The sequence below is a fragment of the Myotis brandtii genome, unplaced genomic scaffold (genome assembly GCF_000412655.1).
Source record: "Myotis brandtii unplaced genomic scaffold, ASM41265v1 scaffold691, whole genome shotgun sequence".
NCBI lineage: Eukaryota > Metazoa > Chordata > Mammalia > Chiroptera > Vespertilionidae > Myotis > Myotis brandtii.
In genome coordinates this window covers 1,228,932-1,241,810 of record NW_005370704.1, presented here as the reverse complement: position 1 = coordinate 1,241,810, position 12,879 = coordinate 1,228,932, and the positions used below count along the sequence as shown (strand labels likewise).

At 48.3% G+C, this 12,879-nt stretch overlaps 1 protein-coding gene across 1 annotated transcript in view; it reads right to left on the bottom strand.

The window, feature by feature from the left end:
• The window catches only part of CACNA1B (calcium channel, voltage-dependent, N type, alpha 1B subunit), a gene marked incomplete at its 3' end in the record, with an annotated part of 138,429 nt that overhangs the window by 51,225 nt on the left and 74,325 nt on the right, over nt 1-12,879 (bottom strand). The window contains exons 21-22 of the mRNA XM_014529697.1: nt 12,741-12,744; nt 12,419-12,636 (exon numbers count right to left, since the gene is read on the bottom strand). Of these exons, the coding sequence (XP_014385183.1) occupies nt 12,419-12,636; nt 12,741-12,744 (222 nt within the window). The remainder of the gene's footprint in view (nt 1-12,418; nt 12,637-12,740; nt 12,745-12,879) is intronic.

The window sequence follows — 12,879 nt, the reverse complement described above, 5'->3', positions numbered from 1 at the left end:
TGGGGGGGAGGAGGGGGAGGAAGGGAGGTCTCCCGGGCACTACTGTTTGGTGAGGCCTGTTCTTGGCGTTGTTGTCTGTTAGGTTCTGGCTACGAAGCGGCAGAGATCTTGAATCCCCGGCTCTTAGCCCGCTCTTCCCACAGGCGGCTCCTCCTCCGCGATGCAGGGAGCAGTCCTGGCGGGAGGGCGGCTTGGGGAAGAGGAGCAGCCCTGGAGGAAGGCCTGAGCGCACGAAAAGGTCTAGAAAGTGAAGAGAGACTGGGAGCGGGGCGCAGGCGGGGCAGCAGGGGGGAGTGGGGAGCCACACACCCCACAGCCACCACCCAGGGCGCGATGGGAGGGCGGCCACGAACAACCGGACAGAATTCATCGTCTCTGAGCGGTAGGAGAGGAACCATGTGGTGACCAAGCAAATGAACAAGCCGTTATCCAACCTCAGAACCGAGGGAGAGGAGGAAAAGGGGACACTGTCAAGTCCACGCCGGATGGAGCAGATCCTAGAAGGTAACCCTCACCGGGCGCGTGAGTGGGCAGGTGTGGCCGTGACCTGCCCGTGACGGGGTCTAACGGCCGTTCCTAGGACTTCACCAGAGACAAGCCCGGCACACAGGCCACGGAAGGGCTGCACGTCCAACGGCGGACACGTGCCCCTCGGCCACGCTCACTGGAGACGCTCGGGGATGTTCCCGGCGGAAGCCCCAGCACGGAGGCTCGAGCGGCTGCACACGGGACAGCAGGCCCGGTTCCGGAGACACACAACTCTACACACAAGTAAAGAAGCTCACAATGCAGGAGGCAAACGCGTGTATTTTAATAAGTTTTTAAAGAGGAAGTAAAAGAAAAAGCCCCATAAAAGCGATCAGAAATGCCGTGACTGTGGCAGAAAATACAGCACTTTGTCGTCTGTTCCAGGCTTTCTGTTCTCATCTGCGTTTCAAACTGTTCACAGCTGCGATTGATCAGGACATGTGCGGACAAAGGCAGAGCTGACGGCCCACGAGGAGGGTTTCAAATCACCTTGCTCACTTATCCAGTCAGTCAGGCAAAACCCTGGTGAGTGTAGGAATGTTTAGCAGTGCAACTAGGAAATGGTTCAGAAGACAAATAGAAAAAGCCATGTCCCCGAGATGAAAGAAAACACATGCCCTTAAAGCACGGGGACATTCACCAACGCCGCCCATGTGCTGAGCCGTGAGCAGCGAGACGTGTGTCTCAGAGCAGCCACGGCGGAGGCGGGAGATCACGCTCCGTCCGCTCCTCTAAGCTCCTCTGGCTGGACCCCTAGTCAAGGCAACAGGAGACAGAGGAACAGGAGAAAACGAGCAGGTGACTGCACACGCGCCGCGTGAAGAACAACGTGGAGTCAGCACAGCCAGGCTAACAAAGCCACTGAGACCCCGTGGGCGAGTCCCAAGGGACAGAGCACTTCACGCTAACCAGCCCGAGGACTAGAACCTAAACTTCTGAACTTCCGGTGCCTGGTGCCTACGGGAACCCACGCGCGCCCTCTGCAGAACAGGGAAAGCAGGTCCGCGTGCCTGGCGGCCTGAGATCACCACTCAGACCAACCCAGAGGCCAAGGATGCGGGGCGGCCCTGCTCCCTAAGACGCTCAGCTCTTCTGCTTCTTCAGAACACTCCGGTGTGACCTGCAGTGGACCCCGATTTGCAATCTTAAGACCCTGGAGTAAATCTGTCATTTAATTCTGGAGAGCACCCTCATTCATGGCACTCAGCGGGCTCCAGGGGACACTCTGACAGCCGAGGCTTCCTCGCATCCTGGACTAGGAGGCAGGGGCTGGGACTTCCGGGCAGACAGAGGCGTGGACATGTAAGCAAAACGTGCTGGGGCCCGAGTCAACGGGGCACAGAGAAGAGCTAGTCACTTTGCAGGAGGCAAACGGGCCCTCACCCCCTCACAGGCCACGTCCTCTTGTCAGTGCATTAGTTAGAGACCAGGCAGTTATCAGAAACAAAGACTAATCGAGGTTCAAATTTTACGACTGGAAATTGAAAAACAAACTTTAAAGTTCATGAGTCAAAAATTATATCCAGAGGCGGTGTAACTGTATCTACACAGAAAACAAAATAGTCTACAGGAAAATTATTTAGAGTAACAAGAGAGATTGTCAACTCTGTGGCTGGATAAAAAAACCTGCTTACATTTCTATACAATAGGAGCAAATAATTAGAAATATAATCTTCTTAAAAAGAATATCATTTTAAAAACAGAATTCACCAAGTAGAAAGACAAAAGAAGGGATTTTAGGGCAGTGAACCTACTCTGTCCAGTTATAATGGTACATATCATTGTGTCTACCACATTGGCCCAAACCCACAGCACCGACAGCCCGGGAGTGGCCTCACGCGAGCCGTGGGCTCCGGTGGCGGTGGCGTGGCGCTGTGGGCGCACTGACTCTAACGAGTGCACCACCTGTGGGATGCTGATGCTGAAGGAGGCTGCCCACATGTGGAGCCTGGCAGGGGGCCTACGGCAAAGCTCTTGTACTTCCTGCTCACTATGACTGAAAACCTAGAACTTTTTTAAAAAAGTAAAAAGACAAAAATTTTCAGGAAAAGACCAAAGAGATACAAATACAAAATCAAACAGTTAAATTAAAATCTTATAATCTGGTTAATTTCCAAAACAGAAAGAATTCATACAACTCAACAAAAGGAAGACAAACAATTCAATTAAAAAACGGGCAAGAGACCCGAATAGACACTTCTCCGAGGAGGACATACAGAGGCCAATAGAAATATGACAAGGAAGGTCCAACATCACTCATCATCAGAGAGGCACACGAAAGCCACAACGAGATATCGCCTCACACCTGCCAGAATGGCTGCCATCAATCAACCAACAGACCACAGTGCTGGTGAGGGTGTGGAGCAGAGGGGACCCTGCAGCTCGGGCATGTCGGGACGACGTTCTCACCAACCGAGCGACCTGGCCAGGACGGAATGAGTTTCCAAAAGGATCAGAAAGTCAAATAAAAAACAGGCAAAGTCATCCAAGATTTACATAACTGGGATGCCTGGAAAAATAAAAATAAAACTATGTACTAGAACTGACATTTAAGTGCATAATCCCAGAAATTTTTCCTGAAGTGAAATAACACCCACCAATTGATTTTTAGCAAAAGTGCCTAAGTAACTCCATAGGAAAAGGAGAGCCTTTCCACAAATGGTAATGGAACAGATGGACATCCGTGGGGGGTCTCAGCCCTGGCCTAATGCCCTGTGTAAAAGCTAACTCCAGATGTCAGTTTCCAGGGAGCTGACATACAAGCACTTCCCTGCTTCACCCCACTAAGCAGTGTCACAGTAGACCAGCTAAGACAAGACTTAACTAGGACTCACAGGCTAATAACATAATATCAACATGTCTAGGTCTCAATAAAAAAACCAGTTGTCACACCAAGAATCAGGAAAATATCCATTTCAATGAGAAAAGACATTCAACAGACACCAAATAATACAGAAGTTAGAATTATCTGACAATAATGCAAAGTTCATAAATCTGCTTCAACAGACTATTAAGAACACACTTGAAAAAAATATCAGAAAGAAACAGAAAACTTTAGCAAAGAATTAGAAGATATAAATAACCAAATATAAATTTTATAACTGAAAAAATATAATAACTGAAATTAAAATTCAATAGGTGGGCTTAACAGCAGGATGGAGCATACAGAGGAGAGAATCAGTGAACTGAGAGACAGAACAAAAGAAATTACCCAATCTGAACAACAGAGAAAAATAGACTGAAAAAAGTTAACAGAGTCTCAGAGACCTTCGAGACTATAACAAAAGATCTACCATTCACGTCAACAGAGTCCTGAAAAGAAAAGAGAAAGAGGGCAGAGCTGAAGACGTATTCAAAGACATAATGGATGAAATACTCCAAATTTGGCAAAAAGACATAAACCTACAAATTCAAGAATCTGAGCAAACCCCAAACAGGATAAGCCTAAAGCAACTCATGCCAACATACATCATAATCAAACTTCTGAAATATAAAGACAAAGAAACAAATCTTGAAAGCAGCGAGAGAGAAACATCTTACCTATAGGAAGAAAACAATTCGAATGACAGTAGATTTCTCATCAGAAACCATGGAGGTCACAAGGAAGAGGCACACGTTTTTTCAAGTGCTGAAAAAAAAAGAACTGTCAACCCAGAATTCTATACCCAGTAAAAATATCCTTCAGGAATGAAGGGAAAATCAAGACATTATCAGATGAAGGAAAACTAAGAGACTCTGTCACCCGCAGGCCTACACTAAAAGAATGACCAAGGAAGGTCCTCTAAACAGAATATAAATTATGAAAGAAGAAATACTGGAGTATCAGGAAGAAAGCAAGAACAATAGAAGGAATAAAAATATGAGCAAATACAATATACTTTCTTCTCTTAAATTTCCTAAATTTCTAGGGTGAAGCAAAAGTTATAACACATATTGGTGTGGTTCTAAATATATACACAGGAAATATTTGTGACAATCTATATAATAAAACCCTAAGCGACCATTACGGTGGAATGACCAGAACGACCGGTCGCTATGACGTGCACTGACCTCCAGGAGGCAGAGGCTCAACGCAGGAGCTTCCCCCTGGTGGTCAGTGTGCTCCCACAGGGGGAGCGCCACTCAGCCAGAAGCCAAGCTCATGGCGGGCGAGCACAGCCGAGGTGGCGGGAGCCTCTCCCGCCTCTGCAGCAACGCTAAGGAGCAGCGAGCTGAGCAGTAAGGAGCTGAACGGTAAGGAGCAAGGGATCCCAGATTGCGAAAGGGATGTCTGACTGCTGGCTTAGGCCTGATCCCCACGACTGCCAGCTTAGGCTTGATTCCTGGGGGATCGGGTCTAACCCGGCAGGCAGATATCCCCCGAGGGGGCCCGGACTGTGAGAGGGCACAGGCCAGGCTGAGGGCCCCCTCTACCCCCAGTGCACGAATTTCGTGCACCGGGCCTCTAGTTAAACTATATATGGGGAGGAAAAAAGGAGTGAAGTTCTCATGCTTCACTCAGACTGGTACAGTGATAACTTTAGTATACTGGAGTAAGTTATTGCATAATGTAATACCCAGAACAAACATTAAAAAAAAATACAGCGAAACAGTAAAAAATGCTAAAGTTAAAGCAAAATGAATTCTTAAATATATACAAGTAACCCAAGGAAGGCAGGGAAAAGAAGCCAGAGAAACAAAAAACAGAAAAAAACAAAAAGAAACCACAGCAGCAGTCTGAAGCCATAACATATATAATTACATTAAATGTAAATAGTCTAACTATGCCAAAAGGACAGAGCTGACAGAATGAATTAAAAACACGAACCAACTATATGCTGTCTAAGCAAATTCGCCTAAAAATGTAACGATGCAGCTAGTTTGAAAGTGAAAATGTGAAAAAGACACAGCAGAAAACTAAAGCAAGAGTGGGGCATGTTCATGTCGGATAAGGGAGACATCAGAGCAAAGAAAACGGCCGGTACAGGGAGACACGCAGCACAGGACTGAGGGTCGGTCCTTCGGGAAGACACATCCTCGCTGTGTCTGTCCTCACACACAAAGCTGCCACGTATGTGAGACAAAACCAATAGGACAGGAAGGAGAACCAGATAAACCCACACTCACTGTGGAGACAGCACGCTGCTCGGCAGCTGAGACGGGAAGTCCCTCTCACCCAGCGCTCTGCAGCCTCGCGCACAGACCGAGGGCACTCCCAGGGCCGTCTGCCCAGCAGCAGCGCGTCTTCCCAAGCACCCGCAGAGCGTGGACTCAGATATGCCACATCCTGGCTGCCCACCAACCTCACCAGGTTTCCAAGACTTGAAACCACAGAGTGTGCACACTGACCAAAGGCAGGAGTCAGTGACAAAAAGGTAACAAAAGCTCCAAACCCTTGGAGACTAAGCAACATACTTCTCAGTAACCAGAGTCGGAAAGAAAGCCTGCGTGGAACATTTCAAAACGCGACTGAATGAACGTGAAAATACGCAGAAACCGTGGGACACAGACACCACGGCACTGAAGAGAGAACGCGTGTCCCTCAACGTTCACGTTAGGAAGGAGGACATCACTCCAGCTCCGGACACTAGCCAACAGCAAAACAAACCCAAAGCAAACAGAAAGAGGAAGATAAAGAGCAGAGAGCAGATGCGATTGGAAACAGAAAAACAAGAGAAAACCAGCGAAAAGATCAATGAGATTAACAAACTTCTAGCAAGACTGACAAGTGGCCGAAATCAGGAATGAGACAGGGCTGGCCCCACGGTCCTGAGGAAGCAGACGATGAGGGCACTGTCACCACACACCGCCAACCTGACCCCCCACCCGGACGGCCCAGCCCCTTCCGCCAGCTAGTGACAGACAACACAGCCTCTGACTAGTGACAAGCAGCTTACATCCCAAGGAGAAACGTTCCACTGGCAAATTCTTCCAAACATTTAAACAAGAATTAGCACCAGTTCTACACAATCTCCTCCAAAAACAGAAGAGACACTTTCCCATTCATTCTATGAGTTCAGTCTTCTGACACCAAAACGAGATGCAGCACAAAAAAGAAAACTACAGCCCAGCACCCTCACGAACACAGAGCAAACGCCTAACAAAATAGCAGCAAGTGGAACTCAGGAAAATGTAACAGGAATTACATACAGCGACTGGTAGAATTTATCCCAGGGATCAAGGGCTGCTGAGTATTTGAAAATCAATATAAACTAGCATACAGGGTGGGGCAAAAGTAGGTTTGCAGTGTTGGTATGCAAAACAATACAATAACTAATCAATAATAATACAAGAATAAACTGTGTTCCGCAGACACAGCTGTAAACCTCCTTTTGCCCCCCCCCCTTTTTCCCCAGGAGAAAAACTCATGATCCTATCAATTGTTACAGAAAGTTACCTGACAAAATTCAGCAGTTATTCAATATAAAAACTCTCCCAAAAAGGGGACACAGCGGAATCTGACGAAGCGCATCGACAGAAGAACCTAAAAACGGAAACAGAACTACTGCTGCCAGCCTCCCACTTGAGGGTGACAGACGGACGGATGGACAGACGGACGGGCTCCCTCCATAGAGGGCAGAGAAGGGGCGGTCGCCCGCAGCTGCCACCTGACCCTGCCCTGAAGGCGCCGCAGGGCCAGGAGGGAGGAAGGAAAGGAAAGGCCGCAGGTCAGAGTGACTGCGGGTGCAGGTGCCCCACGTCGGAGGCCCGGGGAGCCCAGGCACCAGGGGAAACACAACCCAAGTTACACGACTTCTTGAAAATGTAATGAAACACAGACACCAGGTGTCACAGGCTATAGGACACAGTGAGGTTAGTGATTGGAGGGAAATTCATAGCCTTCAGTAATCAAAGAATAAAATAAACCAAGTTTCCAGAAACTAGAAAAGGAACAACCAAGTAAAACCAAGAAGGCACAGAAGACACAATCCTGCCAAGAGCTGGGTCTCAGCCCTCTAGCCTCCAGAATTGTGAGTAAATAAATTTCGGGTTTTTAAGCCAATAAATAAATAAATAAATAAAGGCAGCAGGAAAATAGTAAAGTTGGAAAGAATTACTTAAAAAAAAACACATAGAACTAATAAATAAATTAAAATACTGTCTTTTTAAGTAAAAATCTACAAAAAAATATAACCACTAACTAACCAAGAAAAGAGGGGAGGACACAAACATTCAGGATAAAAATGACAAGCGAGAGAAAAGACTGAACGAGAGGATATGTTTTGTTCGTTAATCCTCACGGGAGGGTATTTTTCCGTTGATTTTTAGGGAGCGTGGGGGGGGGGGAAGAGGGGGGAGAGACAGAGAAAGAGAGAGATCGATCAATTGGTTGCCTCACCACACACCCCAATCAGGACCGGTCCGGAGATTGAACCTGCAGCCCAGGTATGTGCCCCTGTTTGATCCCCAGCCTTGGTCGGGGCATGTGCCAAGGCAACCAATCGATGTGTCTCTCTCACATCAATGTTTCTCTCTCCCTCTCTCTTTCTCACTCTCAATCCCTCCCTTCCACTCTCTCTAAAAATCAATGGAAAAAATACCCTTGGATGAGAATTAACTAAAATAATAATAGTAATAATAGATGACAGAGCCCTAACTGGTTTGGCTCAGTGGATAGAGTGTCAGCCTGCAGACTGAAAGGTCCCAGGTTCGATTCCAGTCAAGGGCATGTACCTTGGTTGCAGGCACATCCCCAGTAGGAGGTGTGCAGGAGGCAGCTGATCGATGTTTCTCTCTCATCGATGTTTCTAACTCTCTATCCCTCTCCCTTCCTCACTGTAAAAAAATCAATAAAATATATTTAAAAAAATAATAGATGACAGAACTTGCATTACAATATTTGGTTTTCAGAAACAGATTTGTGGTGATATGCAGATAACTACTGAACATCAATATCTAAACATATAACACTCAAACGTAAGACAAGAAAGCTACAGAACTCATCTCACTTTAAAGTATCAAACCTCAAATCCTACATAACACATTAATAAACAGAACCCAGCACCACATGAAAAAATAGATATGATAACCATGTGGGGTTTAAGATCACAAAGACAGTTCAATATCAGAAAATTCATACTATGAACCCCCAGGTTTTGTGGGTGATCTCTAGGGACGATGAAAGGCCTTCAGGAAATTTAACATCTGCAGATCAATATACTTAATGGAAAAGGAACTGATGGATCCTGTGACATGTTTTTACACACACACACACACACACACACACACACGCACACACATCTCTCAAACCTAGAACCCATGTTACCTAGTGTAGGCAAACACCAGGCAGGTGCCCATGAGCGCCGTTGCTCTCTGACCCTGTGCTGGCCACGGCAATCAGGCAAAGGAAGTGACAACAAGAGGCATAACTCGGGAGAGGATGGTTAGAAAGTGCTACATCTGCAGGAGTTTTGATACTATACTTAGAGAACCGATGCTAAAACTGATCAACAATTTGAGAATCCAGAAAAGTAATAGGATACGAAATGAACATATAAAAGCCATTAGCCTAGATTTCAGCTTCTGGCAGAAGTAATAGCAGAGAGCAGAATCCCTCCCATCAGTGAAAATAAAAACACCAGAAATTAAGAGAATGAAAAGACCAGCCACAAACTGGAAGATAACATTTGCAAACCACATACCTAATAAAGGACTTGTATCCAAAATATACAAATAAATCTTAAAACTCAAACAACTTAAAAACAAGCCAATTAAAAAAGTGGGCAAACGTGCTGACTCCTAAAACTAGAAATCAGTAATAGAAAGATAACTGGAAAAGTCCCACAATATGCATTTCTAAATAACACATGGGCCAGATAAGAAATCTCAAGAGAAATTTTTAAGTATTTTTAACTAAATAAAACTGAAAACACAACTTATCCAACTTTGTCAGGCAATGCTACGAGGCAAATGCGTAGCTTTGAGTGCACACATTAGAAGAGAAGAAAGATCTAAAATCAATACTCTAAGCTCCCACCTTAGGAAATCAGAAAAAGAAAAGAAAAGCAAATCCAAAGTGAGCAACAGAAAGAAATAAGAATTAGAGCAGAAATTAATAAAATTTAAGAGGGGGAATCAATAGAGATCATTGACAAAACCAAAAGTTGGTTCTTTAAGAAGATCAGTAAAATCGACAAGCCTCTAGTTAGGCCAGCTAAGAAAAAAGAGGGAAAACACAGATTCTATCAGAAAAGAACCAGCACTCTCTGGCATTGCTCAGTGGTTAGAGCACGGGGGGTCCTCAAACTATGGCCCGCGGGCCACATGCAAATACAAATATTGTATTTGTTCCCGTTTTGTTTTTTTACTTCAAAATAAGATATGTGCAGTGTGCATAGGAATTTGTTCATAGTTGTTTTTTTAAACTATAGTCCGGCCCTCCAACAGTCTGAGGGACAGTGAACTGGCCCCCTGTTTAAAAAGTTTGAGGACCTCTGGTAAGAGTGTTGGACACAATACCATTTGTATTAGCACCCCCCAAATGAAATATTTAGATATAAATCTAAGAAAATATGTAAGAGATCTCTATGAGGAAAAATACAGAATTCTGATGGATAGAAATCAAAGACCTAAATGAATGCAGAGACATTCCGAGACAGGGAGACTCAATATTGTCAGGATGACAGTTCTTCCCAACTTGGTCTGTAGATTTAATGCAGCCACAATCAAAATCCCAGGAAATAATTCCATGGATATTGACAAACTGATTCTAAAGTTTATACGGAGGCGCAAGACTCAGAGTAGGCAACAATTCAATACTGAAGAAAAAAGTTAAGAGGACCGATGCTGCCCAACTTGGAGACTCACAAAACTACAGCGATCCAGACGGTATGGCATTGGCGAGAGGACACGCACACAGAGCGAGGCATAGGAGCCGGAGACAGACCCACGGCTGCTCGCCTGGTCTCTGACGAAGGAGCCACGGCCACAGGACGGAACAAAGAGTCTCTTCAACAAATGGCTCTGCAGCAACTGGACATCACGTGCAAAAGTATGAACATAGACACAGACTTCACACTCCCCACAAGCACTAAGTGAAGGTGGCTCGTAGGCCTACCTGTGAGATGCAAAGCCCTACAGCTCCTAGGAGAAAACCTAGCTGACCTTGGGCCTGGAGGTCCTTTTTAGACAGAGCACTGAACACGTGGCCCACGAAAGAAATCGTGAGCAAGCTGAGCTTCTTTTAAATTAACAACTTCTGTCTGCAAGAGGCAATGCCAAGAGAATGAGAAGACGAGCCACAGACGGGGAGGAAATGTTTCCAAAGGCTCATCTGATAAAAGATTGTTATCCAAAATGTACAAAGAATCTTAAAACTCAACAATATGAAAGCAAACCACCTGATTAAAATATGGGTCAAAAACCTTAACAGACACCCACCAAAGAAGACACACTGACGGCAAACGGGCAAAGTGGAAGCTGCCCGCAGCGGACGTCACCGGAGACGCAAGTTCACACCATCCGACTCCGCCACACCCCACGCTGGCGCCTCGCTCCCTGCTGGTGGGAATGCTAAGTGTGTAGCTAGTTTGGCCTTTTCTTACAAAATTAAACATGTTCTCGCCATATGACCCAGCCATCGCTCTCCTTGGTATTTACCCAAAGGAGTTCAAAACCTATGTTCACACACAAATCTGTACACGTATGACAGCAGCTTTATTCATAATTGTCAAAATTTGGAAGCAACTGAGATGCTCTCCAGGAGGTAGGTAAATGGATAAAAAACCGTGGTCCATCCAGACAGCGGACTATTACTTGGGGCTGAGAGAAATGAACTATCGAGACACATAGGAACCTTACACGCATGGGACTGAGTGAGAGAAGCCAGACTGACAAGGCTATACACGTGTGACTACAACTATGTCACATCCTGGAAAAGGTCACACTGTGGGACAGTGAAATGACCAGGGCTGCCAGGGGCTGGGGAGGTGGGGCCACACCTGGACACCCGTGAACAAAAGCCAGGTGGGCCGTGGCTCGTCCTCAGCTGATGCAAGGAGCAGAGCAGGGCTGGCTGCTGGGGGTCTGGGAAGACGAGTCACTAGCCCCCTGCCTCCAGGTGAAACAGGAAGAGGAAGAGGGGGCCAGGCAGCCAGAGCCAGGCGCCCTCCCTGTTCTCCCCAGGAGGGCACCCTGGCCCACAGGCCCAGGTGAGGGCCCCTGAGCAGGGTGGGTGCAGGCATGTGTCTGCGTGTGGACACGTGCGAACACAGGCAGGCGTGTGGCAGCACCCGGTCCGCTTCATTGGCATCCACATCCGCTCTGCTCCTGTGGCCTCCCCTGTGCTGGGAGCGTGTTCTTTACTCTCGGTGCTCACAACAGCAGGCACCTTGCACAGTGGGAGGTGTCCTCGTCAGCGCAGTCCCTCCCTGCCCCAAAGAGCGACGTGTGCCCCCGGAGCCCCAGCGCCTGCACACAGCGGGTGAGGCTGCTCAGTGTGGGCCTCGCGGACATGAGCGAGGGGGGAAAGGGGATGGCAGCTCAGCAGGGACAGCAGGGCGTGGGGGACCGCCCCCCGCACCTCCCCGCCGCACCCGCAAGTTCTCGGCCGGGTGTCTGTGGCCTGGTCCTTAGCTGCTCCTGTGTGGTCTGTTCTCCTGGGACAGCAGCCCCAAGGGCAGCCCTGGCGCCCCCTGCGGTGTCCCCAGCACCCTAGTGATTTGGCTGGGAACTTGCAGATGTTTTGGAGGCAGGAGGACAGCGCCTAAGTGACAGACAGACGACAGGAGCAGTGCTCGCCTGCGGCACTAGGAGCAAAGGGCGTCGAGGCACTGGTGCGGCCAGCAACGGCCCTCTCTCCTGGGGGGCCACAGAGGCAGCTCTGTCCCCAGGCCGCTGCACGTGCAGAGAGCGAGGGACGCAGTGGGGCCTGCGAAGGTGGGCCTGCCCTGCTGGTTCGGGAGATACTCACTGGGCACAGCCGTGGTCTCCCCAGACGGGCCGGGCGGCGCCACTGGGACGTGCACAGCGGCACTGGGCTCTGAGGGCTGCGTGCCCATCCGAGTGACGTTCCGCTGGTTATCCGCATCCTCCGGCTGCTCCTCCGCCTTGGGCTCGCAGGTGCTGGGCAGGGCGCGCACCAGGCCCACACCCATCGCGGCGCCGGCCTCCAGGTCACAGTGTGGCTCCCTGCAACCCAAGGCCCAGCAGAGGTTGGAAAGGAGGAAGGCAGGCGGGAGTCAAAAGGGCCCGGGCAGGAGGGTCTACACTACACAGCGCTCCCCAGTCCTCGCCTCCCTGGAACCGGGGAGTCAACGTGTCCCAAACCAGCCCCAGCTACTTCCCCCTAAGCCTCTCTTCCTCCCGGAGCCTTAAAAGGACGCCTGCCATTCGCAGAGGTGCCCTCCCTGTCACCCCGCAGGCAGGGCCGGC